Source organism: Colias philodice, chromosome 9 (assembly GCF_061535455.1).
Source record: "Colias philodice isolate Cphi_HAF_F1 chromosome 9, ilColPhil1 Martin Lab GWU primary, whole genome shotgun sequence".
NCBI lineage: Eukaryota > Metazoa > Arthropoda > Insecta > Lepidoptera > Pieridae > Colias > Colias philodice.
The window spans coordinates 7,794,559-7,818,133 of record NC_143094.1 but is presented as its reverse complement, the minus strand read 5'-3'; the positions used below and the strand labels follow the sequence as shown (position 1 = coordinate 7,818,133).

Below are 23,575 nucleotides of genomic sequence, written 5' to 3'. Positions count from 1 at the left end.
CTGATCGACGATTCTGAATCTAATTTGCTGTGGCTTTCACTTCAAAAAAGATAAGTAAAATAACCAAGCGATGATCACCAGACTGGTGATCAAAACAAATTGTAATGGCTACATGTCATTTCAAACTGTCGAACTGACATATATCTGTCCTCTTTTTTCGCATGACATTTTGCCATAAGCTAAAAAGGCCAAACTAGTGCGTTATTGTTCAATTAATTGTTACTTCTCCAGGCTTGTTAATTGCTCCGAGCTTCCAAGTAGAACAACGTTACTCTATTCACTTTGGTGAGTGGTCAAATTATTGATAGGTTCAGCTTGCCGGCTTTAGCCTATTTACATTTTGTTCATTAACATTTTAATTACATACAGTAAGAAAATGTGTTGACATAAAACGTGTGTCTTAGGTTATTTCAGGGCAACAACATTATATTGCCTTATCTCTATTTGTTGTAAAAAAATATGTTTGGAATTGAAACATGTACTTTAACTTTCCTCTTCTATTTAATCAAGTGTGCGACTGGTTTGGGTGAAATTATTTACGCTGTTAATGCAGGAGGACCGGCACATACAGATATTTATGGCATTCATTATGAAAAAGACCCACTTCAAGGGAGAATAGGCACCGCATCAGACTATGGAAAACAATTTGTAATGATCGGAAGAGTGAATTCCAAAGATGAAATACTTTATCAAACTGAGCGTTACCATCACAGTACTTTTGGGTATGATATTCCAGCCATTAAGGATGGTGATTATGTGTTAGTGCTTAAATTTAGTGAAGTATATTTTAATGCCCCCAATATGAAAGTTTTTGACGTGGTGTTGAATGGAGACCATACAATAGTTGCTGACTTGGATATTTTCGATAAGGTGGGTCGAGGTGTTGCTCATGATGAGTATATCCCATATTCAATAAAGAATGGTAAACTATATTACAACGATGAAGAGTCTGATATAAGAGGAGGTAAAATTAAAGTAGAATTCATTAAAGGCTACAGGGATAACCCAAAAATAAATGCACTTTATGTAATGAAAGGTACTATTGATGAAATACCGAAATTACCACCAATAGTTTGGCCAGAGGCAGAGGCTGAAGAACCACGGGAAGAAGTAGAAGAAAAAGCCACTAAGTCAAGACGAGCAAGCGGTCCAAAACAACCAGATCCATACTCAATAGATGACAGCTCAGTTATGGTTCCCTTATTTATTACTATTGGTGCTTTCATACCATTATTGTTTTGCCTTTGTAAACTCTAACCAATCCTGTATATTGTGTTATATTTGTAAAAACAAAGGCGTAGCATCAAAAAGACTCAAAATATATATTTATATAGGTATATATAGCTTTGTCAAATGCACCAAATTATTATATTATATTGAACTTTTAGATTTGCTTTTTACCCCTTAACTCCTTGCGACCAATTAAAAGATCTGCTACGCCAATGTTTTTTAACTATCAATGTTTTGGTTTTGTCATAAATTTCCATAATGGGTTTGGAAATCAGATCTATTTAAAATTTGATACTATTATGCCAAATAGTACAAATATAACAATTCACCAGAACCCGTCCCACATAATATATTTACATAAATGACATTATATGCACTCATCACTGCAGATGCACTTAGAATATAAATAAATTATTATAAACACTTATTATTTTTATTTATTACAATATTAATTAATTATGAAAAATGTTAAATACACAAATTATATTTTTATTATTATAATTACACAAATTATATTTTTAATTGTTACCATGCAGTCTTACAAATGTTCAAATAATTATTACAGAAAATTGCCAGCTTTCAACTTTGAACTACCTAATTTTATTTGTAGGAAGTAATATTATCTTCACTATGTTAATCTTCATCCTTATTTTCTCTCCTTAATTTTAATTTCTGGGATAATTTAACTAACTTTAGTAAGCTGAAACAAAAAAAAAGCAACTTTATAATACATAATATTATGTATAATATTTATTATTTATCTTGAGATCAGATGTATTATTTCATAAAAATATTTGGCTCAGATATTCATTTTCCTTTTAATTTAAAACTTCTTTTTATATATTAAGAGAAAAATATAACGAGATTATTCTAATTTGTATTTTTTTTATTCACACTTGTAATGTTAAATGGGAACTTTTTATGAACTTGATAAGACTGACCCTTTACTAGCTGACTGCTGAGCCCCGCGGTTTTACCCGCAGTGCTCCGCTCCTGTTGGTCTTAGCGTGATGATATATTATAGCCTATACTCTATAGCCTTCCTCGATAAATGGACTATTGAACACCGAAATAATTTTTCAAATCGGACCAGTAGTTCCTGAGATGAGCGAGTTGAAACAAACAGACTCTTCATCTTTTAAATATTAGCATACATTATATTGCTTAAAGAAAACGCATAATACGTATGTACTTCTTTAAGTAAAAAACCTATTCATTAATCATTCTTAAAATTTATATTCACTGAATTCAATTAGATCAAAATAATACTCATCTTAAAACTATAAGTAGGAATTTTGAATACTATATTCCATTTCCATATATAATTCTTCCAATAAAATCGCTCAGTACAAAATATTAACTTACGCGTTTCCAGAGCTTTGCAATTTTAACTCGCAATCTCCTTTGTAATTTAATACAAATCCTTTTTTGCATTTATTACTGTTCGCCGTCGTATTCAGAGAGACAGTTTCGTTTTTATTTATAGAAATTAGTTTTTCCGATGATGATTGAATATTATTTTTGACCGTTGTACTGAAATCGGTAACCGTCACATCGGTAGGTCCATCAGAAAAGTCCGTAATTGGAGCTTTTGTTGAGAATTCTGCTTGTTCATTGTACACCGGTGTAATAGTCGCCTTACTGCTTATCCCAGCTTCACTTGCCGGTGTAGTTGTTCCGTTTAGTGGCCTCGGTGTTGTCCGGTTTTGTGGTTTTATAGTCATTTCGTTGTAATCATAAGCATAATCGTAATCCTGAAAACAGAATATTCAAGACATTATAATATTAATGAAGACATTAATATATAATAATAATAACATAATATAAAAAAATCTTAATAAATACTGTTTTATATATGATAGGTAACTTCACTCTTCGTTTATTAAAGAAAATAAAATATGTAAATTAATAATATTTTATCGACCTAAATCTTTATTCTAATCTTTTTTTCAAAAGTATACCTAAATGCGAAAAAAACTTGTCTCTTCTTAACGCCTAAACCACTGACCCAATTTTGATGAAATTTAGTACAAGGATAGTCTGAGACCCGAGTAAAAAATAGGATAGTTTTAATCCCGAATCTCACAAAATAGGAACTATGCTGATTAAACCCCGTAACTATTATTTTTTTCCATAACACAGGCGTTGTTGCTAAAAAGCGGAAAGCTAGTACAAATAGTAAAATGAAGTTATCTACATACCACATATTCCTCTTTTCCTCCTTTTAGAAGTGCAATTATTTGTAAATCCTTTAAATCAACCTGTACATTTAAATTGCCGGATTGACTTTGATCGAATCTAGCGCAATACACACATCCTATCACGAAATAAATGATACAAAAAATATTACTCTTCATTTTGATTAATTTTTTATTATAATTAGAATATTTATTTATTTCTGTTCCGCAAACTAACGTAACTGGACCGTTGTCATCACAAGTCGCTTAACACGCTTCTGAGACACCAAGTTATTTCCATCAACAGAACAGTTACTTCACGTACCTAACCGAGGTAAGGTCGATAGCCTTTGCTAGTGAGCTGCGTCCTGAGATTGAGTTAAATGCCAATACATAATAAGTTAATACCATACCAGTTATCGGTTAATTGAACTACTTACGTAAATTCGCGGACTTGACAAAATTTTATCACTAGCCACTACCTAGGTAATGAAAGAATTCCACATAACTAAATACATTTTACATAATTAAATTGTAATTTGTATAACACTAATACATATTATAAAGAGGAACACTTTGTTTGTTTGATTGTAATAAATAGGCTCATAAACTACTGGACCAATTTTGATGAAATTTGGCACAGATAATCTTTAAACCCTCAGAAAGAACATAGGCTGCGAAGTATGTACCACGGGCGAAGCCGGGGCGGACCGCTAGTTAAACATAATTTTAAGTATTATGAGAGATTTTTTCTTTATTATCAGCCTTACCAGTTTGGTTTTAAAATCTGTCAAGAATTAAATGTTATATCAATACATATAAACAAGATATAAACATACCACAAGATTTTAGTTGTAATAAAAGGTCTAATTTAATGCTCGAGGTCTAATAATACTGGCACTACTTAAGATTTATTTTTATTTATTATATTTTTTCGCTCAATTATTTTTGTTTTCGCGCATATACCTGTTAATTATTTATGTTTCAAATTAATGTAGGTTCTGCATCCTACTTTCTACTATAAGTAGTAGTTTAACTAGGTTCGTTCGTTCCATTTTTTCAGGACGTCCACTGCTGGACATAGGCCTCCCCGTTCACCCAAATATTTCCTTTAACGACCAATCACCAGCGCGAGCGGCCTGACCACAGAACATATACCTATATACTCAGGGGAGGGTCTGACTATAATATTATAATAATAGTAGTTATGTACCTATACCTAACAAATGCGAATGTTTGTGAGGATGGATGCATGTATGTTTGTTACTCTTTCACGGGAAAACCATTCAAAAGGAATTTGATAATATTTGGCTGTGATATAGCTTATGTACCAGAATAACACATGAGTTATAGATAAAGACTTGACTTTTGCCGTGAATTGATCCGCGGGTGAAATAAAGCTATAATAAATTTTTGGAGTGATTTAAATAAGAGTTCTTGAATAGAACTATCCTTAAGCCTATATCTTACTCTAGCCAAACTGTCTCTAGGGCCCAGACACAAAAATCATACCATAATTGAATAGCTCCGTTACGACGTGAAAGAAAGACAAACAAACACCTTCGCACATAGTATAATAATTATAGTACATATTAAAAGGTACATAACTATATATGTTTTATCTTATAAAGTAATAATAAATAAATTACGTAGTTATAATATATTAGTAAGGATCAGTTTTATATTTTTGGGATTCATCTTCATTTAATATCATCAAGAGTACCTACCTAGAGTCACAGCTTCACAGAGACATATTATGAATATTATATTCCATAATATGTATATAAAGTACCTACTTAGATGATATTCTATCGAATGTGTAATTTTGATATTTAAAATAAGGGTTATTACAATAAAGTTTCATGAAAACCCCGCCAATTTTTTCGTGCGACACTAACAAACTACATCCATCCTCACAAACTTTCGCATAAATTATATTATAGTAATAAAAGAACAACTGTTAATTTTATTTTACAACACAAGCAAAGCGGTGGCGGCGGGCAACAGCTAGTATAAAATATTATGTACATATATACATTTATTTAGGCAACGGCAACCACATATAACTATTTTTATGAGGCAAGTAACTGTAGCGCTGAGTGAATAAATCTGGAAGGGAGTAATGCGCATAATGTCACGACTCATGCCCGTAATTTATGTACAACAATAATAATATTACTCAGAAACCTTATTTTTTTATTTGTTCCCAGGTTCGGGCACTAAAGAAATTTCCCGCTTACGATACTTATTGAAAAAGTCTCTAACTATAAAAATATTTTTCTGAAAGTCACATTTACGTATTTTTTCACCAAGACTGTTAGATTATCAAACCATTTTCATAAGAATTATTAACTATAACTGGAAATAAAGGCTTGCTAATACATACTCTAAGTAAAGGCAGCAAAGCTGATTGACGGATTTTGTAAGAATCAATATCCCCAAAAATTGAGGTCTCTGCACATTTGAAAACGGTAATAAAAAAAACAAAATGACAGATGTCAGACCGCAGACGACAGTCACTGACAGTTGTTATGTTGTTACACCTTATTTACAAAATAATTTTTTTGCTATTGTTTTGTAACTATAGTTTGTGAAAAAGACTTAGTTGCCTTGAGTTTTATAGTTTTGGCCAAGTGAACCTTATCACTTGTTTAAAGTTCCAATGTAAATAAAATGATTAAGTTTTGGAAAAGTGCAGGTACCAGCATAGTAATATACAATGCAATTTTCACTTACTATGTTAATGCCGACCATTTTCCTATTAGTTTAAATGCCTATTTCAGTTGTGTAATACAATTAAATCATTTTTAAAAGCAGTAGCTATAAATAATATATTTTATTTAAACTGTGCATCTGATTTTTAGCAAAAGGTAAAACAGGTTGTCCTGTTAGACCCCCTGAGGAAAGTTTTGTAAAAACTCCCCAATTCAGCGGTCTTGTATTTGAATTGGTAAATGATTTTGATGATGGTAAGATATCTTTGTAAAATTTAATTTTTCTCTTTGCTGTTAGTTTTCTCTTGTACTATCCCAAACTATCAATTTTATTGCAGATGTTACTGGGGTTTTTGAAAAAAAATCTAAGCTGTGTTTGACATTAAAAGAAATACTTAAAGATAAAAAAGCCATCAAAAATTTTATGATGTTTATGGATTCTATAGGACATCAATTAGTCATAAAATGTTGGCTTGAATTAGAAAACTTTCGTCTGAAATTGCTCTCTTGGAATTCTAATAATGAGGAAAGTCATGTTAAACTTAGTCACACTAAAAGTTTAGACATTCACTGTACTTGTGATAATTTTAAAAGTGACTTGAGTGGTTTACCATCAAATAATTGGAGAGCAAGTACAAGTAATCTCAAAAAACTTCACAAAATACCTACTAGAAATTCTTGTGGAAATTTAAATGACAACACAGTATTTCAAGAATCCTGTGATTTTTGTGAAAACAGACAATATGTAGACTTAACCCAAGAAGCTGTTAAATTATTTAAGAAATATGTGGCATTAGAAGCACCTTGCCAATTAGAAATACCGGACGCTTTACGAAAGGTGCTCATATCAAATATATGCCAACCAGAAGGGCAAATAAAAGAAGATTGCTTTAAACCTGTTCAAGACTATCTGTTACATCAAATGGAGACAAAATATTTTTATGAATTCAAAAATAATTCTTTGTACACAAAAACACAAATTGATATTTTAACCAGTGGATGCATAGAATTGAAAGATATTCTTTATAACGAAAATATATTATTTTACTTTACTGAATATTTAGAGCAAGAATCATGTAGTATATTACTTGAATTTCTTATAGCACTTACCCATTTTCGAGATAATCTGATTAATAGTAACACAAACTCGGAACAAGCACAAGCTGATGCAATTATATTGTATGACAAATATTTTTCTCTACAAGCCACTAGCCCCATTGGTTTTCCGACAGAAATCAGGTTACAAACTGAAAGCAACATATGCAGAGAGGGTGGACCCCTCGCTACATGCTTTGATGTACCATATGTTATTGTTTATAAAACATTAAACAACCATGTAAAGGCTTTTTTAGAATCTGAAATATATTATACATATCTGTCAGAGATGGTTAAATCTGTAGATCTACTGTCACCAACTAGTTGCAAGTCTCAATCAGACTGCAGTAGTGAATATAGTATAAGTACTCAAAATACATTATTAGCGATGGGAGATCCCATTTATAGGAAAAAACGTAATCACTCAGTACCTGACATGACAATAGATTCTCATCAACTGTATAATGCTGATGCGTTATGGCAAAGAAAAAAACATGATGGACTAAGTTTAGGTAGAATAAATAGTTTAGGGAGGTTTGAATCTAAATTGGAACCAGATCCTGATAAAAAAGATAAGTCTATGCTTAAGAAAATGGTGAGTAAATTCGTACCTACAAGTACTTCTAGAGTGGAAGAAGAAATGGCTTGGCAAATAGCTCATATGATTGTTAAAGATGTAACGGATCTGACAATGGCTCCACCAGAAAATTATCATGATGATTAAATGTGATAGTTAAGATAAAATTTTATATTTAAATGTAAATACAATGTAAAGATCCAAATAAATGTGTATTTAATACCTATATTATGGTTTTATTTTAAAAAACTCCCTTAAATAGTACTGTTTTCAGTTTGATTTTTTTTTTATTAACTACTTTACCTGCTTTTTATTAAACTTAAAACATATACATGTTACCTATAACTGTCGTGATTTATTGCCTTAGATCATGAGGATTCTATTTTTTACTTTGTACTTACGCATTTTTTTTTTTTTTTTGATATACGAGCTCATATTGTACTTTGTGATATATTCATTGATTAACCATCCATAAAAGGTAGAGCATAGATTTTAATATACCTAGTCGAAGATTTATGTAATTTTTGTGTGTTCAAAGCAATGATTTTTTTTAAGTAATAGACCCGGGCGCGCGATATGAAGTTGCGAAATGATCCTCACGCTTAATGGCTGGTTCACACTTTGATTAGTGCGAGTGCAGGTGATGAGTGCGAGTGCAGGTGTGTAGTGCGAGTAGTGTCCAATTGACTGCGAGTGCAGGTGATTAGTGCGAGTGCAGGTGTGTAGTGCGAGTAGTGTCCAATTGACTGCGAGTGCAGGTGATTAGTGCGAGTGCAGGCACGCTGCGAGTGAGGGGGAAGGGAGGGCGCGCGGGACGTGGCTACTCGCAGTCCACTCGCAAAAAAATAGAACACGCTTCTATTCACTTTACTACACAGCCTACTAAACACTCGCACTAAACAGTCGCTGTCCACACGTAGTACTACTCATCACCTGCACTCGCACTAATCAAAGTGTGAACCAGCCATTAGGCTGGTTCACACTTTGATTAGTGCGAGTGCAGGTGATGAGTGCGAGTGCAGGTGTGTAGTGCGAGTAGTGTCCAATTGACTGCGAGTGCAGGTGATTAGTGCGAGTGCAGGTGTGTAGTGCGAGTAGTGTCCAATTGACTGCGAGTGCAGGTGATTAGTGCGAGTGCAGGCACGCTGCGAGTGAGGGGGAAGGGAGGGCGCGCGGGACGTGGCTACTCGCAGTCCACTCGCAAAAAAATAGAACACGCTTCTATTCACTTTACTACACAGCCTACTAAACACTCGCACTAAACAGTCGCTGTCCACACGTAGTACTACTCATCACCTGCACTCGCACTAATCAAAGTGTGAACCAGCCATTACCCCAGGCGGCGAAAGAGAAAGTAAATACATAGATGTTTTGACAAGTGTGAAAAGGATGTAGCAGAGAGTAATATAACTATCTCTTTCGTTCTTACTGTTTCAATAATTATGCTTTCTTTTTTACCTCAGTTTATGAATGTGGTTATTAAGACTTGCGAATGTGTGCACTGTGCAGTGGCTCGCGACGAACAAATTTTCTGTTTGTTTTGTGAGCGTATAACTAGCGTATCTATTACTTTTAAAAAATCATTGGTTCAAAGCAATTTCCTATTATTTATACTTTTAATCCATCAGGCCCCGGAATCACAGACACAATAGAAAACCTATTGTGTCGCGGCCGGATCTGGCCGTTCGGGGCTCAATGGGTTAATTATAATAAAACAAATTGAAAAAGTAAAGTAGGTAAATGAAAAGCAAAGTTTAAAAAATGTATGTATATTTATTATAAATGTTCGGTCAGTAACGAAAGTCGCTTCAGAGTGGTAATTATTTAAAAAAATTTAATAAATAATTAAACATGGATTGTGTTATTTTTTATAACAAAATATGTTAACATAAAAATTTGTACTTATTAAATGGCATATTAATATATTTTAATTTTATGTATTATCATTTTAACTTAATAACTAATCGACTTTCGTTAGCGACTGCCTTTTGTTATAAATTTTGTACATAACATCTGTATAAAACCTTAACACAAACCTTGAATGTTCTTATAGTGTACCACACCCGACATGAGTGATATAATAATTCGATACATTCGTCTTAAAGCATTAACCTAAATCGCAATAACATATGGCCTGATAAACACACCCAACTTCGACCTAGCCCTACAAAATTAAATCATACAAATATGTGCGTGCAAAACATTGCAAAAATATCTTAAAATCAACCTTGTCACATCACACTTGAACAACACCCGTAATTACTACGTGCATAAACGAACTGAATCTAAGGTAGGTACCTTTTCAACAGACTTCAAACAAAAGGAGGAGGTTATCAATTCGGCCGATATATTTTTTTTACACAATCAACACGAGAAACATCACACTAACGTAGGTAGCATTTTTCATAAAAAAAATACAATTACATATTTAAAAAAAATGTGTGGTTTTATGAAACCACGGTAAAAGTGAAACTGTTCGAATGGTTCCGAACACTCCTTTGTGTAGCGCATGTCGCATGACGGTCTACACGCGACATGCGCTACACAGACCAAAAAGCTTGAGACGATGTAATAAAAGTTTCACTAAAAAAACAACAAAGAACTACAATTTTGTTTTGAATGGTAACTTAAAATAATCGAAATATAAAAACCTATCAATCAATATAATATAACTCTTAGCTTTAGTATTGCTCATACTCCCGAGGCCATTGTTAGTAGATGTAAATAATAATGTTAGATAAGTCTAGTCTTGATTGAAATTTATAAAATTTTCACCTTATAAAGGGAAACATCATTGTTTTATTCTTAACGTTCTATCACTGGTCCAAATTGCTTAAAACTATGGTAAAATGATCACAGGTTTCCACACATGCACAATATTATAGAATATAGAGTTATAGCAATATATCGTTTATAGTGTAGCGTAATTATTAATAGTAGAGGGAATTGGTGCTAACAACAAGCGGGGTGGCTCCGATCCCAGTAGTGGTGATTGTTCATCGTCGAAATCCACTTTTTTATGTTGATATTGAAACATCGGACGAAATCTTCTATCCGTCATATTCCATTTTCGGTAAACCATCGCATTCAATAAAGCTTGCAGTGGATTCATTAATGCCTGCATTAGAAAATACGATCATTGAATTCAGATAGAAAATCCACGAAGACAGATTACCTACTTGTGGAATAAAAAAATAACTTTATGTACAATTTTACAATTGTTTGCAAAATAACAATCTTATTTCACATTATAATTAAAAGAGAATTGAATATAAAGTGGGTCTAAAGATGTATATAAGATCAATAATTAAAAGTAAAGCACTACAAACCAAGATATAAGTTGTAAAATAACAAAGTATCGCTCACCATAATGTACCAAATTGTGATGATAACTTTAACAGGCATATTAAACCACATGGTCCAGATCAGAATACCGTTTATGAGGTTAGGCAACCAACACACGTAGAAGACCACGTTTATCAAGAAAAACTTCAGTCGCAATGCATCAACGACTCTTCTTTCTTTACTCGTGAACTGCAACGGATAAACATGTAGAACCATTTAATAAAATAAATAATTTATTTTTATTATATATTAACAAAGTATTGTTAAATTTTCAGTCAATTTTTTTGAATCCTGAATAAATGAATTGAAAGCAAACAAATTTGATATGTACCTAGTTACGTCAGTTTAAATATTTCGTAAACAAATCTTCTTACCTGTGCTAAAGGTAAGGCAATCGCCATCTCGATATTCTTTCCAGCCATCATGTATATAATAGGGTTTAATATCATTACTAAGGCTATTGGTACATAAGTAGCACAATAATTTGGCAGAATTCTTAGAAGAACACTTGAAAGGGATGTTAAATTATGGCACCTGTAACGTAATGAAGTATTCGTATTAATAAGCATGCAGTCTTTGTAACCAAACTCGTTGGAAATGGCTTGAAAGATGTTTTAGTTTTTTGTGTATATTCGGAAAGTCTGAATCCTGGGAATAGTTTGTTTAATATTTTAAAACCCTTCCTGCTCGAATAACGTAAGCCGGATCAGCTAGTATTAGCTTATTCTCTAAAAATCATTATATACAATATACATACAAGGGAAAAACCGAATCTTCTACTTTACGAAGTTACTGGTTTATTGTTACTTTTACAGTGCAAAAAAATATACAAAATATTTTAATTTGACACTCAATTAAGTACAAAAAATATCTGATGCGCCTGAACATAACAATTTCATAATAGGAAAAAGTACAGGCTCTTTATTGGATATGAATAAAATGCAATGAAACAATTGCTGTTGGCGAGATAATTCCAAAAACGTGGTTTGTATATACGCTGCTAGCCATTTGAGTGTCGACAATCTACATTCACAGGGTTTCTAACCGCAATCAGCGGTGAATAGCCGGCGATCGGACTATTTAGCTCTTAAGAGGACTACGTATATGCAGTGGACAGTTAAAGCCTGAGGCTGATGAAAATTTATACACGCATAGGTCTTGATTTTTGTATGTGCGTACACTGAACCCTGTTAATGTTGTTTATAATTTAGATAATAATTAAAATCGATCTTAACCCGTGACGCGTCCTATGTACAGGCGGTTGCTCATAACTAAAACTGTACTGTAGCGTCCTGCGTAACAACGACTGTTCATAACGCGGCCAATGACTTTGAAGGTCACCTGTAGCTGCTTACAAGTGAATGTTTCCAGTATAAAAAATATTTGTCTATGCCTTATACATTTTTAATTCGAATCGGTACGACTCCGACGCTGGCAATAAAGACTAAAACCACAAAATAAAAAAAAAAAAGTGAATCATTGATTGAGTTGCGTCATCAGCCATAGTTTGTGACATTTGTCTTGTTCAACGAATATTTGGATTGTGAATTATGCCGAGAGGAATAATTAGATGAGTGATAATTGAGACGTATATTACTGGAAATTTTACGTAGAATACGTTTATGATATTGGTTTTAGGGATATTTGAAGAATACTCAGTGAAAAAGTGTCTCAACTTTTCAGTGCGGAAGACGCAAAATGGCGCTTTTTTTCTTGTTTGTGAATAATGGAGATTTGTTATTATTCATAGTGAAATACGTTGTGTTAAATGTGTGAAAATATAAGTGAATGTATTTGGCAATCGTGTAGTGATATGAAAACGTGAATATGATCATTTGATGACTCAGCATTATCATGTAAGTGTTAGTATGTAAGCAATTAAAATTAAAACAAAAGAAAATCAATTTTTTATAATTTTATAGAAAAAATATATCGTCATGATTACATTTTTATGCTATAACTAGTTTCTTCCTCTTTCCAAAAATATATCATACATGGCATATAATTATAGAACAATAGGGAAAATAAAATTTTCAAACTCGGTAGTCATAAAAAAGCTAGATTTCGTGAAGTCCCTTGACACTATCGGGATCGGTGCCGGCTGTGCGCCGGACGCGTCACGGGTTAAGAGTCAGAATGTAAATTTTCGATGAAACCAAAATTTATTATAGGTATAAAAATTTACTTGTTTGTTAACTTTAATTTTTAGTAGGAAAGATCTGAGATCTATGAGATAACTTTATAAAATGATTAATTGCTGCTGTAAGAATAAAAATGAATAAGCTTTGCAAGATTTAAATTCGATACGTGATATAAACTTACGTAGCATTTGGAATGTACAAAATGGAGAGACCAATACTAGTCGTGGCCGCTGGTATACCCCAAGCTAAAGAGTGATAGAGCAGAGGGCGCGTGTCATGACCTTTTATTGATTGCCAAGTATCTATTGCGTAGAATAGGGTCCAAAACCACGTCGCTGTATAAAAATATTGCGTCCACGCCTGAAAGTTATACGTATTTTGTTAGAGAAACACAAATTAAAAAATATGTATAGTAAATAATTTTTTAACAAAAATCTAAACCGCCTTCAAAATTCAAATGGTCAGAACAAGACTCAAAATTGAAACAACCAGAGCACTGTTTTTCAAATAAAAAAAGAATCGTCAAAATCGGTTTGCACAATCGAAAGTTTCTAATGTTCTGAGATAACAAACCCAAAAACAAGTAATAATCAAAGAAAAAATTAACAAGCAGACATTTCATTTTTTTTCTAAGCCATAATCTTAAATATTATAAATTCTATTGTTAGTTATCGAAGGACCGTTAACTTTTTATCCGCGTTAAATCGGCTATCTGCTATTTCCATCAAAAGTTTTTAAATAATATTATTGAAAGTGGATGCTAAATATAATTTTGTTCTCGATAGAGGAAACTTTTTTTAATGTTAGTTTGTAACGATTTCACACAAAACTACTGAACCGATTTCAAAAATGTTTTCACCATTGGATCTGTACTTTACGTGATTCCTGAGTGATATAAACTATATTAATTATTATAGCCTGGCAGAGATGGCTTTGAGCCATAAGGCCGCCATTTGTACATTTTGAATGGTTTTGTTGTACTTTTATTTTATAAGACTTTTGTACAATAAAGAGTAAATAAATAAATAAATAAATAAATGAAATGTAGTAGGGCCCGCTAAAATTTTCGTTATAATATAAACCTGAAATTACATAATTTAACCACCCCTTGTCATTTAATACTTGCAATCTAGTCTATCAGATGTGGGGCAATCAACCACAACCACAAATAATAATAATTAGATATTATATTATACCAAAATGCTTTGCCACATGCCAATCTGACACTATCATTATTCGTTACCTACAATATAATAAACGCGAAAATGAAAAAAATTCGGATTGTGATTTGGGTCTAAAATACAAATAAAGTGTGACAGGTTTATACCTGTAGTTTGAAGATCAGAGTTCATGTAAATCATGTAGAAAAGGGTATTTAGGCATACGCAATACGCATGCTTTATATAAAACTTAAGTCAAAACTATATCTAATATATAAAATTCTTATGTCACAGTTTTCGTTGCCATACTCCTCCGAAACGGCTGGACCGATTCTCATGAAATTTTCAGTGCATATCGGGTAAGTCTGAGAATCGGCCAACATCTATTTTTCATATAATATATAAAAATCTCGTGTCACAGTTTTCTTTGCCATACTCCTCTGAAACGGCTGGACCGATTCTCATGAAATTTTCTGTGCATATCGGGTAAGTCTGAGAATCGGCCAATGTCTATTTTTCATATGTACCACGGGCGAAGCCGGGGCGGGCCGCTAGTATTTTATAACAATGTATGTGTGAATTCCCATTTCCACTAGTAGAGTATGGTAAAAAACTTTCAAAACATAGTTTTTAATGTCATATTGACTGCATAAATTCAGTATGAAAGTTAAGTGAGATCACATAACAATCATTGTTATAAAATATTTTGTTTTGAAATGATTGAAATAAAGAAATCAAGCATGAAATAAAAGATAACTTACTGATGATATACTGCAAAATAAAACACTGAATTCATCATCGGGCAGCGGCATAATATTTTTATATCGCAGCCAAAATGATGAACGAACTAAAACACCTGCGAACAAACAATTTTATTATATTTTTATAACTCTGTTTTTACATTTTGTTTTATTCAATTTCATTAGTTTCTTCAGCATCTATATGACTTAAAATGAATTTTATAACTTAAATACCACTTATACTATTTTTTTCGTAACTTACAATATTGTAAATGAAAATAGTGTTTTTTACCAACCTAGAGATGCTAAAAGATCTGCAACTGCTAACCACATAATAATACTGCGACCCCTACTTGGACTGTGTAATCTCTGTGCTCCATTTTGAAAAATCTGAAAATAACAGTCTCATAATTTTTACAAGGCTATTTAAGTGATTATGTATTAGTGTCATCTTTTGAAATTAATTGTTTTTCTTTTAAACAAGGAGCGAAAAAAATAAGCACATTGGGTTGCAATAATTTGTTTTAAAATAATCCTTAATTATAGAGCAGACAACGACAACTAACAAAGAGCAACTTGTAGTCCTTGCCTAAAAAGCTTTTGTTACATGTTGCGAAGAGCTATCTAAATGCCGGATTAGTGAGAATGTACTGTACTTATGTATATTTAATTTTTTATTAGTAGTTACTTATATGATTATGAATAATTCATACCTGGTACATGGCACCTAATATTCCAATAGTGGATGAAACTAAACAAACAGTATTATATGATTCAGTATTAAATTCATCCATAATCTTTATCGCAACTCCGGTTTTATTATCATTGTGATGGCAGCAGAATGTTTGAATTGTAGGGTCAGACATGTCGTTATCGATTTTGGCTCAAGAAATGCAATAATTGTACTTAAAACCAGTTTTCGTTAAAATATAAATGAAATTAAAACAAGTTTGAATACAGTGCACTTCATTACTTCCAGTAACTTTTCCGTTTACACACGCCGAATCACAAACGAATGCATAAACATTGCAACTTTATGAAATGTATACCTGCCTGTGATATTGAGATATAATGAATATTAGTTAAGCATAACAATTAACAAATAAATCAATCAAACAAGAAAGCGATAACCAAGAATATCATGTACGTTCTCACTCTACGACGCCGAGTATCAACAAAAACATTTTTTGTCAATTCCTTATTTGACAGTGTACCACACGGCGTTGACATTTGAGATTTGACATTTATGATTTTATCGAAAACACGCTACGAAAGTAGTCCCGTCAACATTATAATATTTAATGTTGGTAATATTATATTTAATTTTTAAAATAATAAAGTTGGGGAAATAGATGTGATTCAAAGGCTTTTCAAAAGTTATTCTAAATTCAATTTATTTTTTTATGTTGAGTATTATTAATTTAAATATTTGTAATTTTGGTGCACGAGTGTGAATTGTCTTTACACATCCCTGTCTGTCTGTCTGTTACTCAATCACGCCTAAACTACTGAACCAATTTACATGAAATTTGGTATGGAGATATTTTGATACCCGAGAAAGGACATAGGCTACTTTTTATCCCGGGAAAATGACGCAATCCCGGAAATCCCACGGGAACGGGAACTATGCGGGTTTTTCTTTGACAGCGCGGGCGAAGCCGCGGGCGGAAACCTAGTATTATATTATATAATATTTAATACTATTTCAATCTTTCAATGCAATCCTTCCCATATTTATGTTCTATATGTTGTACATAGTTCAAATATGTACTAGTGAAAGCGAGGGACTTGTTTATTAGCTGTATTTTTTTTTTCCATTATTTAAACCAATTCATAAAAAATTGCTTTGTGCTTTTATTTCAGACTAGTTAAGACTAGTTATGTGCTATATAATCAATATTGCTGAGAGATAATAAGTGTAATAAAAAAAGACGGGTTGCACTCCGGGAGTGCCGGCAGAAGTGAAAACTTGATTATTATTAACGTTCAGCATGTTTGATATTTTGGAATGGTATCCGAAGGGTATCCGTCTTACGCATGGAATATAAGGGCTAAAAAAAAAAAAAAGCAACCCGTCTTACGCTTTTTCGATCAGGCCACGTGTCCTGACGCGAGTTTAAGATTTTATACCCAACGCCGCTAAAGAAGTTTTCACTTCAAAAATTTACTTAACAATAGAATATTTAAATCATAACTGTAACATTTAATCTTACGGTTATGATTTGCGTGATATTTGCCATGACCCCCCGAATATCCCCCTATATAAAATTGTTTTGCTTTCTCATATGATATATCATCCATTCATCTTCTCTGTGATCTTCTCCTTTTTAATTATCTATTGGTATTACAACTCAAGAACGGCTGAACAGATTTTAATGATTTTTCCTTTGTTAGATTTTCTCCGCTTTGATAATTACTCTTTTTCTGTTTTGTGCTTAAATTACTTCGTAAATTTTAATGAAAATTCATTTAGAAACTGTACATAGAGGTCGATGTGGAATACAATGGTATTCCAAAAAGAGGACGACACTTCGAACATTTTCTTTGAACACAAAATGTATGGGAAATTAAGTCTATGGTAGTGTTTAATGTAACTTTTTTGGATATTTCCCGTTTTATTTCTAAACACTTTCTAAAAGTTATTATTGTCATTTTACTCATTTTTAGAGCGAGCGCCCACGAGCAACTTAGTTGCCCGGCAACTATTTTGTCTCTGTCGCTGTCTCCTCGCAAAGTTTTGAACGATGCGCTCACGAAAGCGACAGCAACGCAACTTTTTCTTTAAAATTTTCTGCATTTATCAACATGGTTTTCGAAGAGACGGTTGTGGTCTGTGCTCTTGTCCCGCATAGTTCCCATTCCCGTGGGATTTCCGGGATAAAACCTATCCTATGTGTTAATCCAAGTTATCCTCTATATGTGTGCTAAATTTCATTGTAATCGGTTCAGTAGTTTATGCGTGAAAACTGAAAAACCTTTTTATAATATTAGTATAGATATGTAATTGTAATTGAAAAAAGTTCGGTAAATGTGCAGTTCCAACAAAACGAAATAACATATTTTTTATGGCGTCGTTACTAGATTACGTTGCTGAATTTTGTTGAACTGTCAATGTTGCCTATTAAAATGGCTCTACTATAGACAGAAAAACTACTAATAATAAAAATAACTTCATGAAAAACAATATTATTAATTATTATTAATTTATTACATAGGTTTGAAGTCGGTGCCAAGCACTAAGCACTTAGTAAAGCCCGTGCACCGACATCAAACCTTTGTAGTAAATAACACATCTAGGTAAATAATATGTAGTAATTAATAATATCAAATCTTTTTTATTTTTTACTTTTCCGTCTTTGAGGTCGGTTGTTTTTAACGAAGTTATTTTTATTTAATATTTTTTAGTGTATTTTTCAACACGAATCAAACGAGCCCAAACTCGATAAAGCTGAGACAATATATTATTACTAAGCCACCTTCCGATTCCATCATCAAATCAGCTCTATGTCATAATAATGTTTCATCGCTATCCAATTTACATACGTATACAAAATTTCAGCTCAATCGGTTACTTGGAAATGAATCAAAGTTACTTGCTACATTTCAATTAAGTCATCGAGATCAGACAAAAATGCTCACAAAATAAAAACTACTGGGCTTATCCGAATAAAATTTATGGGACCAATTCCACACCATTCCGCATCAAACTAAAAAAGAATCACGTAAACCGGTTCAAAAACCTCCGAGTAATCGGTGTACATACATAAAAAAATATACCGACAGAATTGATAATCTCCTCCTTTTTTTTGAAGTCGGTTAAAAACTACCGAGTACGAGAATAAATACGATGACATAAATACGTACTATCGCTACGCCGGTTACGCGGCAACTGGCCGGCGGCCGCCGACAGGCAACATTTTTGTCGCCGTGCGCGCACTTGCATTGAAACCAATAGATAGGGCGACAGTTGCGTCGCGGGCTTGTCTCCGAACCCGCGGACAAAAAAGTCGCGCACGAGCAACTTTGTCTCCGCAACTATTTTGTCTCCGCAACTATTTTGTCTCTCCACCCATGGGCTAGTATGAAAGTGCGCGCACGTAGCGACGCAACTCCCGGGAGACTTTTTTGTCCGCGGGTTCGGAGACAAGCCCGCGACGCAACTGTCGCCCTATCTATTGGTTTAAATGCAAGTGCGCGCACGGCGACAAAAATGTTGCCTGTCGGCGGCCGCCGGCCAGTTGCCGCGGAACCGGCGTACCGATAATACGTATTTATGTCAACGTATTTATTCTCGTACACAGTAGTTTTAACCGACTTCAAAAAAAAGGAGGAGATTATCAATTCGGCCGGTATATTTTTTTATGTATGTAGGTACACCGATTACCTACTCCGAGGTTTCTGAACCGGTTTACGTGATTCTTTTTTTTTTTTTTGATGCGGAATGGTGTGGAATTGGTCCCATAAATTTTATTCGGATAAGCCCAGTAGTTTTTATTTTATGAGCATTTTTGTCTGGTCTCGATGACTTAATTGAAATGTAGCAAGTAACTTAAATTCATTTCCAGGTAACCGATTGAGCTGAAATTTTGTATACTCATGTAAATTGGATAGCGATGAAACATTATTATGACATAGAGCTGATTTGATGATGGAATCGGAAGGTGGCCATAGAAACTTAGTAATATATTGACTCAACTTTATCGAGTTTGGGCTCGTTTGATTCGTGTTGAAAAATACACTAAAAAGTATTAAATAAAGACTACTTTACTTTTTACAATTACGATTACATATCTATACTAATATCATAAAGAGGAAAGGTTTGTATGTATGTATGGTTTTTAGTTTTCACGCATAAACTACTGAACCGATTACAATGAAATTTAGCACACATATAGAGGGTAACTTGGATTAACACATAGGATAGGTTTTATCCCGGAAATCCCACGGGAATGGGAACTATGCGGGACAAGAGCACAGACCACAACCGTCTCTTCGTAATCCATGTTGATAAATGCAGAAAATTTTAAAGAAAAAGTTGCGTTGCTGTCGCTTTCGTGTGCGCATCGTTCAAAACTTTGCGAGGAGACAGCGACAGAGACAAAATAGTTGCCGGGCAACTAAGTTGCTCGTGCGCGCTCGCTCTTAATGTACTTTCCATATCAGTTAGTTTTTTGATATCTTCAATAGTTACGGAATAATCGCCTGTGCACACTTAACGATTACACCCTGTAACAAACACAAGAATTATCACAATAATCAACCTTCCCATACAAACCATCGAGCATAGACGTCACTCAAAACAAAATAAAGACGCAGTGTGATATTTTTAACCGACTTCAAAAAAAACAAGGAGATTATTAATATGATCGGCTTATATGATCGGTATATTTCTTTATGGATGTAAGTACTTACACCGATTTTACTACGGTTATCTTGAAATGGTAGGTAATAACTAATAATTTACTCTAAATCTACAAATAAGTCTTTTTTATTCTTTTTTTATTTCCACCTTACTTTGTAGAATTTGGGAGTTTGTAGAATTAAACATCAATATTAATTTAAATAAATTTAATTGTTATATTATAATAGTTAATTCTTTTGAATTCAATATTTGATTTAAAATTAATTTTATTTTTATTGAACATCCGAAGAAGCAAGGGGAACTACAGTTAAATTGTGATTTACACTAAAACACGGATTTATGGGATCCCGTATATCACCTGGTTCGGAAGTACAATTATAGACGGTTGGAGAATCAGTATCTATATTTTCTTTAGAACTTGAAAGTTTTAAAGCTGAAGGTGAATTTGTATCAATGTCGATAGTTGGAATTGTAATATTAGCAGTCGATTCTGTAAAACTTTCTGGCGGTGGTTCTGTCACATTATTTTGAGCTGCTGTGTTAAGAAGCACTGAGCAAGGTATAGTAGTCATAAACTCTTTGGCCGATTTTGTAACAACTGTTATAGTGCACTTAGTATTATCATTTGGGCTATCAACTTTTGCATCCTTATCACCAGCATCTGGAGTAAATGAAGTTGCAATTGAACAAGGAATAGCAAGAACTTCAGTTGCATTATCTGTACTTATAGTTAGAGTACAGTTCACCAAATCAGCTAATAAAGAATCGGACGCCGAAGTATCTGTCCCATTAACAGGTGCTACTGCAACAGGCTGTCCTCTGTTGTCATATATAACAGTGTGATGATGATGTCCCGTAGATCTAGCTAAATTCCATAACGCCAACCCAGTTAATATTGTTCCTATTCCTGCTCCAGCAATTCCGACACCAGCTAATGAGCTCCCTCGACTCATACCACCAAAACCTTTATTATTTGAATAACCACCGAAGTAACCTGGCATTTGCGGACTGTATCCTCCATGTCCTCCGCCATATCCGCCATAATTATTTCCCATATTTCCGTAGCCTGAGTATTGAGATTGTCCGTGCTGATTATGATTATTTCCCAAACCAGGATACGGTGGTGGTGGACCCTGAGGATGATTATAGCCGTTTCCTAAATTATTTTGTGGTTTGTATGAGTTAGATGCTTGATATGGTGGAGGTGCCACATTAGAACCAGAGAGTCCCGTGCCTTGGGGATAACCTGCACCTGTTCCAGAATTTCCTGAGAGACCATTAGATGCTGGATATGAGTGTCCATTTGCAGGTGTATGTTGTGGCACTGATTGCTGATTTGCAACATTACTGCGCTGGATAGTTTCCGATTGACCCTGTGTTTTCTTTGGCGGATCACTTCCAGATAAGCCTGTATTACTAGAAGGATATGAATGTTTTTGGTCGCCTGGCTTAGACTGGCGAGGTTGTGATTTCTGGGTTTTCTGAGCAGATTTTTCTTGCCATCCAAATAACGTAGGCTTTGGAGCTGATGCTTGTGAATGGCTCACCGATGTCGGTGCTGGATGATTACTCGACGTCCTTCTACTACTGCTACTACTACGGCTTGAACTTCTGCCCCTTGATATTTTTTTCCCCTCCGCAATGAGGATAGTCATTAACAAAAACAACAATAATATTCTGCATAATAATTTAGCCATTGTAGTCTAGTTCTAGTAACATTACAAGCACACTGTAGTTTATAATATTGAGACTTAAAACAACACGAAATATTTATATGGAGATTCGAAAAATAATGGCACGACACAAACACTTGCCGCATACAATGGTTCTGGAAATAAATTGGTCAGCCGCCCTATAACTGCGGTATTATTATAGTAGGAGTTTTACCTTTGCTCGCCGTCCGCGTCGAGGTGAAACTTGAATGACGCAAACAAACGACTTCAGTAGATCAATAATATTCTACGAACCCTTATTTATATTATGTTACAAACTAGTACTTATGCAGGCGCTAGTTGATTTATAAACTCAAAGACCCTTTAAACAAAAACATTTCCTTGAAAAATAACTAGGAAGTTAATTCTCATGTACTTACTTATATCAATATTTCATGTACTTATTTACTTATTTTTTACTTGATATCATTTTAATAATAATGGTTTCATATGTAACATAACAATATTTCATGTTTCATTTATAAAACGGAGCTAAGGTACACAACGAGAAATCGTAGTAACCCACCCATTATTTAAAGGAGCGGATGTGTCACTTATGCTCGTTAGCTCCTTAATATGAGTATTGAGAATTGTATAGACTGTATAGACTCATAATACTCAGATAATCGTTGGAAATTGGTAATAATCTATAAGAGAAAAATAGACGATAAAAACACTCAAGATTCAATAAAAAAAACATGACTTCGCTAGGTTATGTACTTTTATTTATCTTGGGAGCTTTTCAGACTCCACCTTCATAATAATAATTAATAGGAATATAAGAAGAATTTAAATAATACAGATCCAAACGTAGCATTTTCCATAAACTGACATGTCATCACTGTACATACCAATGTCATGCATCGTCTCTGTCTGTGTGTCTGTATTCACGATGAACTCAAAAAATATTGCACCAATTTTTATTGCACCTTCACCCATAGATCAGTTTAGACGAAACCGCGGTCTGAAATTAAGATTTCAGAAGTATGTTATCCTTTTTCTTCAAAATATTTTCAGTGTTTATCACGCATTGTTGTCTTCAAAGACATAATACATACGCATTTGCCCTACTTTCTTTACTTTTTAACGCGATGTTATTTGCTTGACTAGTTGAAGTGTATGTTTGTATGTAACGGACATGTTTGGACGTCATCAACTCCTTTAGATTCGATTTTGACCCACTTTAAACGAACAGATTTAAATTTTAATTCAAACTTTGTACTTACATTTATCAGGCCATCAAGGATCGGTGGCAATTACGATAATTTCTGGAAATAAAACGTGTTTTTCTAAACTAAATAACCTAGTTACCTAGGTACATA

General features: G+C 33.5%; 5 protein-coding genes across 5 annotated transcripts; 2 read left to right on the top strand and 3 right to left on the bottom strand.

Moving 5' to 3' along the window:
- Positions 1 to 259: 259 nt before the first annotated feature.
- Positions 260 to 1,653, top strand: LOC149485957 (malectin-A). The gene has a single exon (XM_089698664.1). It carries the CDS (start codon positions 460 to 462, stop codon positions 1,255 to 1,257), a length of 798 nt encoding a protein of 265 aa, XP_089554790.1. The 5' UTR covers positions 260 to 459; the 3' UTR covers positions 1,258 to 1,653.
- Positions 1,654 to 1,731: 78 nt separating this feature from the next.
- On the bottom strand, positions 1,732 to 3,689 carry LOC149485956 (uncharacterized). The gene is made up of 3 exons (XM_089698673.1): positions 3,432 to 3,689; positions 2,596 to 2,984; positions 1,732 to 1,930 (listed from the first exon to the last, which is right to left on the bottom strand). The coding sequence occupies exons 1-3, from the start codon at positions 3,585 to 3,587 to the stop codon at positions 1,864 to 1,866; spliced, it is 612 nt and encodes a 203-aa protein (XP_089554799.1). The 5' UTR covers positions 3,588 to 3,689; the 3' UTR covers positions 1,732 to 1,863.
- Positions 3,690 to 5,905: 2,216 nt separating this feature from the next.
- On the top strand, positions 5,906 to 8,019 carry pkaap (A-kinase anchoring protein pkaap). Its single transcript, XM_089699277.1, has 3 exons — positions 5,906 to 6,105; positions 6,272 to 6,376; positions 6,460 to 8,019. Exons 1-3 carry the CDS (start codon positions 6,081 to 6,083, stop codon positions 7,938 to 7,940), a joined length of 1,611 nt encoding a protein of 536 aa, XP_089555403.1. The 5' UTR covers positions 5,906 to 6,080; the 3' UTR covers positions 7,941 to 8,019.
- Positions 8,020 to 10,349: 2,330 nt separating this feature from the next.
- LOC149485954 (G protein-coupled receptor 143-like) lies at positions 10,350 to 16,653 on the bottom strand. Its single transcript, XM_089698642.1, has 7 exons — positions 15,893 to 16,653; positions 15,476 to 15,569; positions 15,201 to 15,295; positions 13,461 to 13,639; positions 11,513 to 11,672; positions 11,160 to 11,327; positions 10,350 to 10,911 (listed from the first exon to the last, which is right to left on the bottom strand). Exons 1-7 carry the CDS (start codon positions 16,043 to 16,045, stop codon positions 10,705 to 10,707), a joined length of 1,056 nt encoding a protein of 351 aa, XP_089554768.1. The 5' UTR covers positions 16,046 to 16,653; the 3' UTR covers positions 10,350 to 10,704.
- Positions 16,654 to 20,732: 4,079 nt separating this feature from the next.
- Positions 20,733 to 23,301, bottom strand: LOC149485953 (uncharacterized). Its single transcript, XM_089699276.1, has one exon. The coding sequence runs from the start codon at positions 22,236 to 22,238 to the stop codon at positions 20,814 to 20,816; it is 1,425 nt and encodes a 474-aa protein (XP_089555402.1). The 5' UTR covers positions 22,239 to 23,301; the 3' UTR covers positions 20,733 to 20,813.
- Between the last annotated feature and the right edge of the window lie 274 nt (positions 23,302 to 23,575).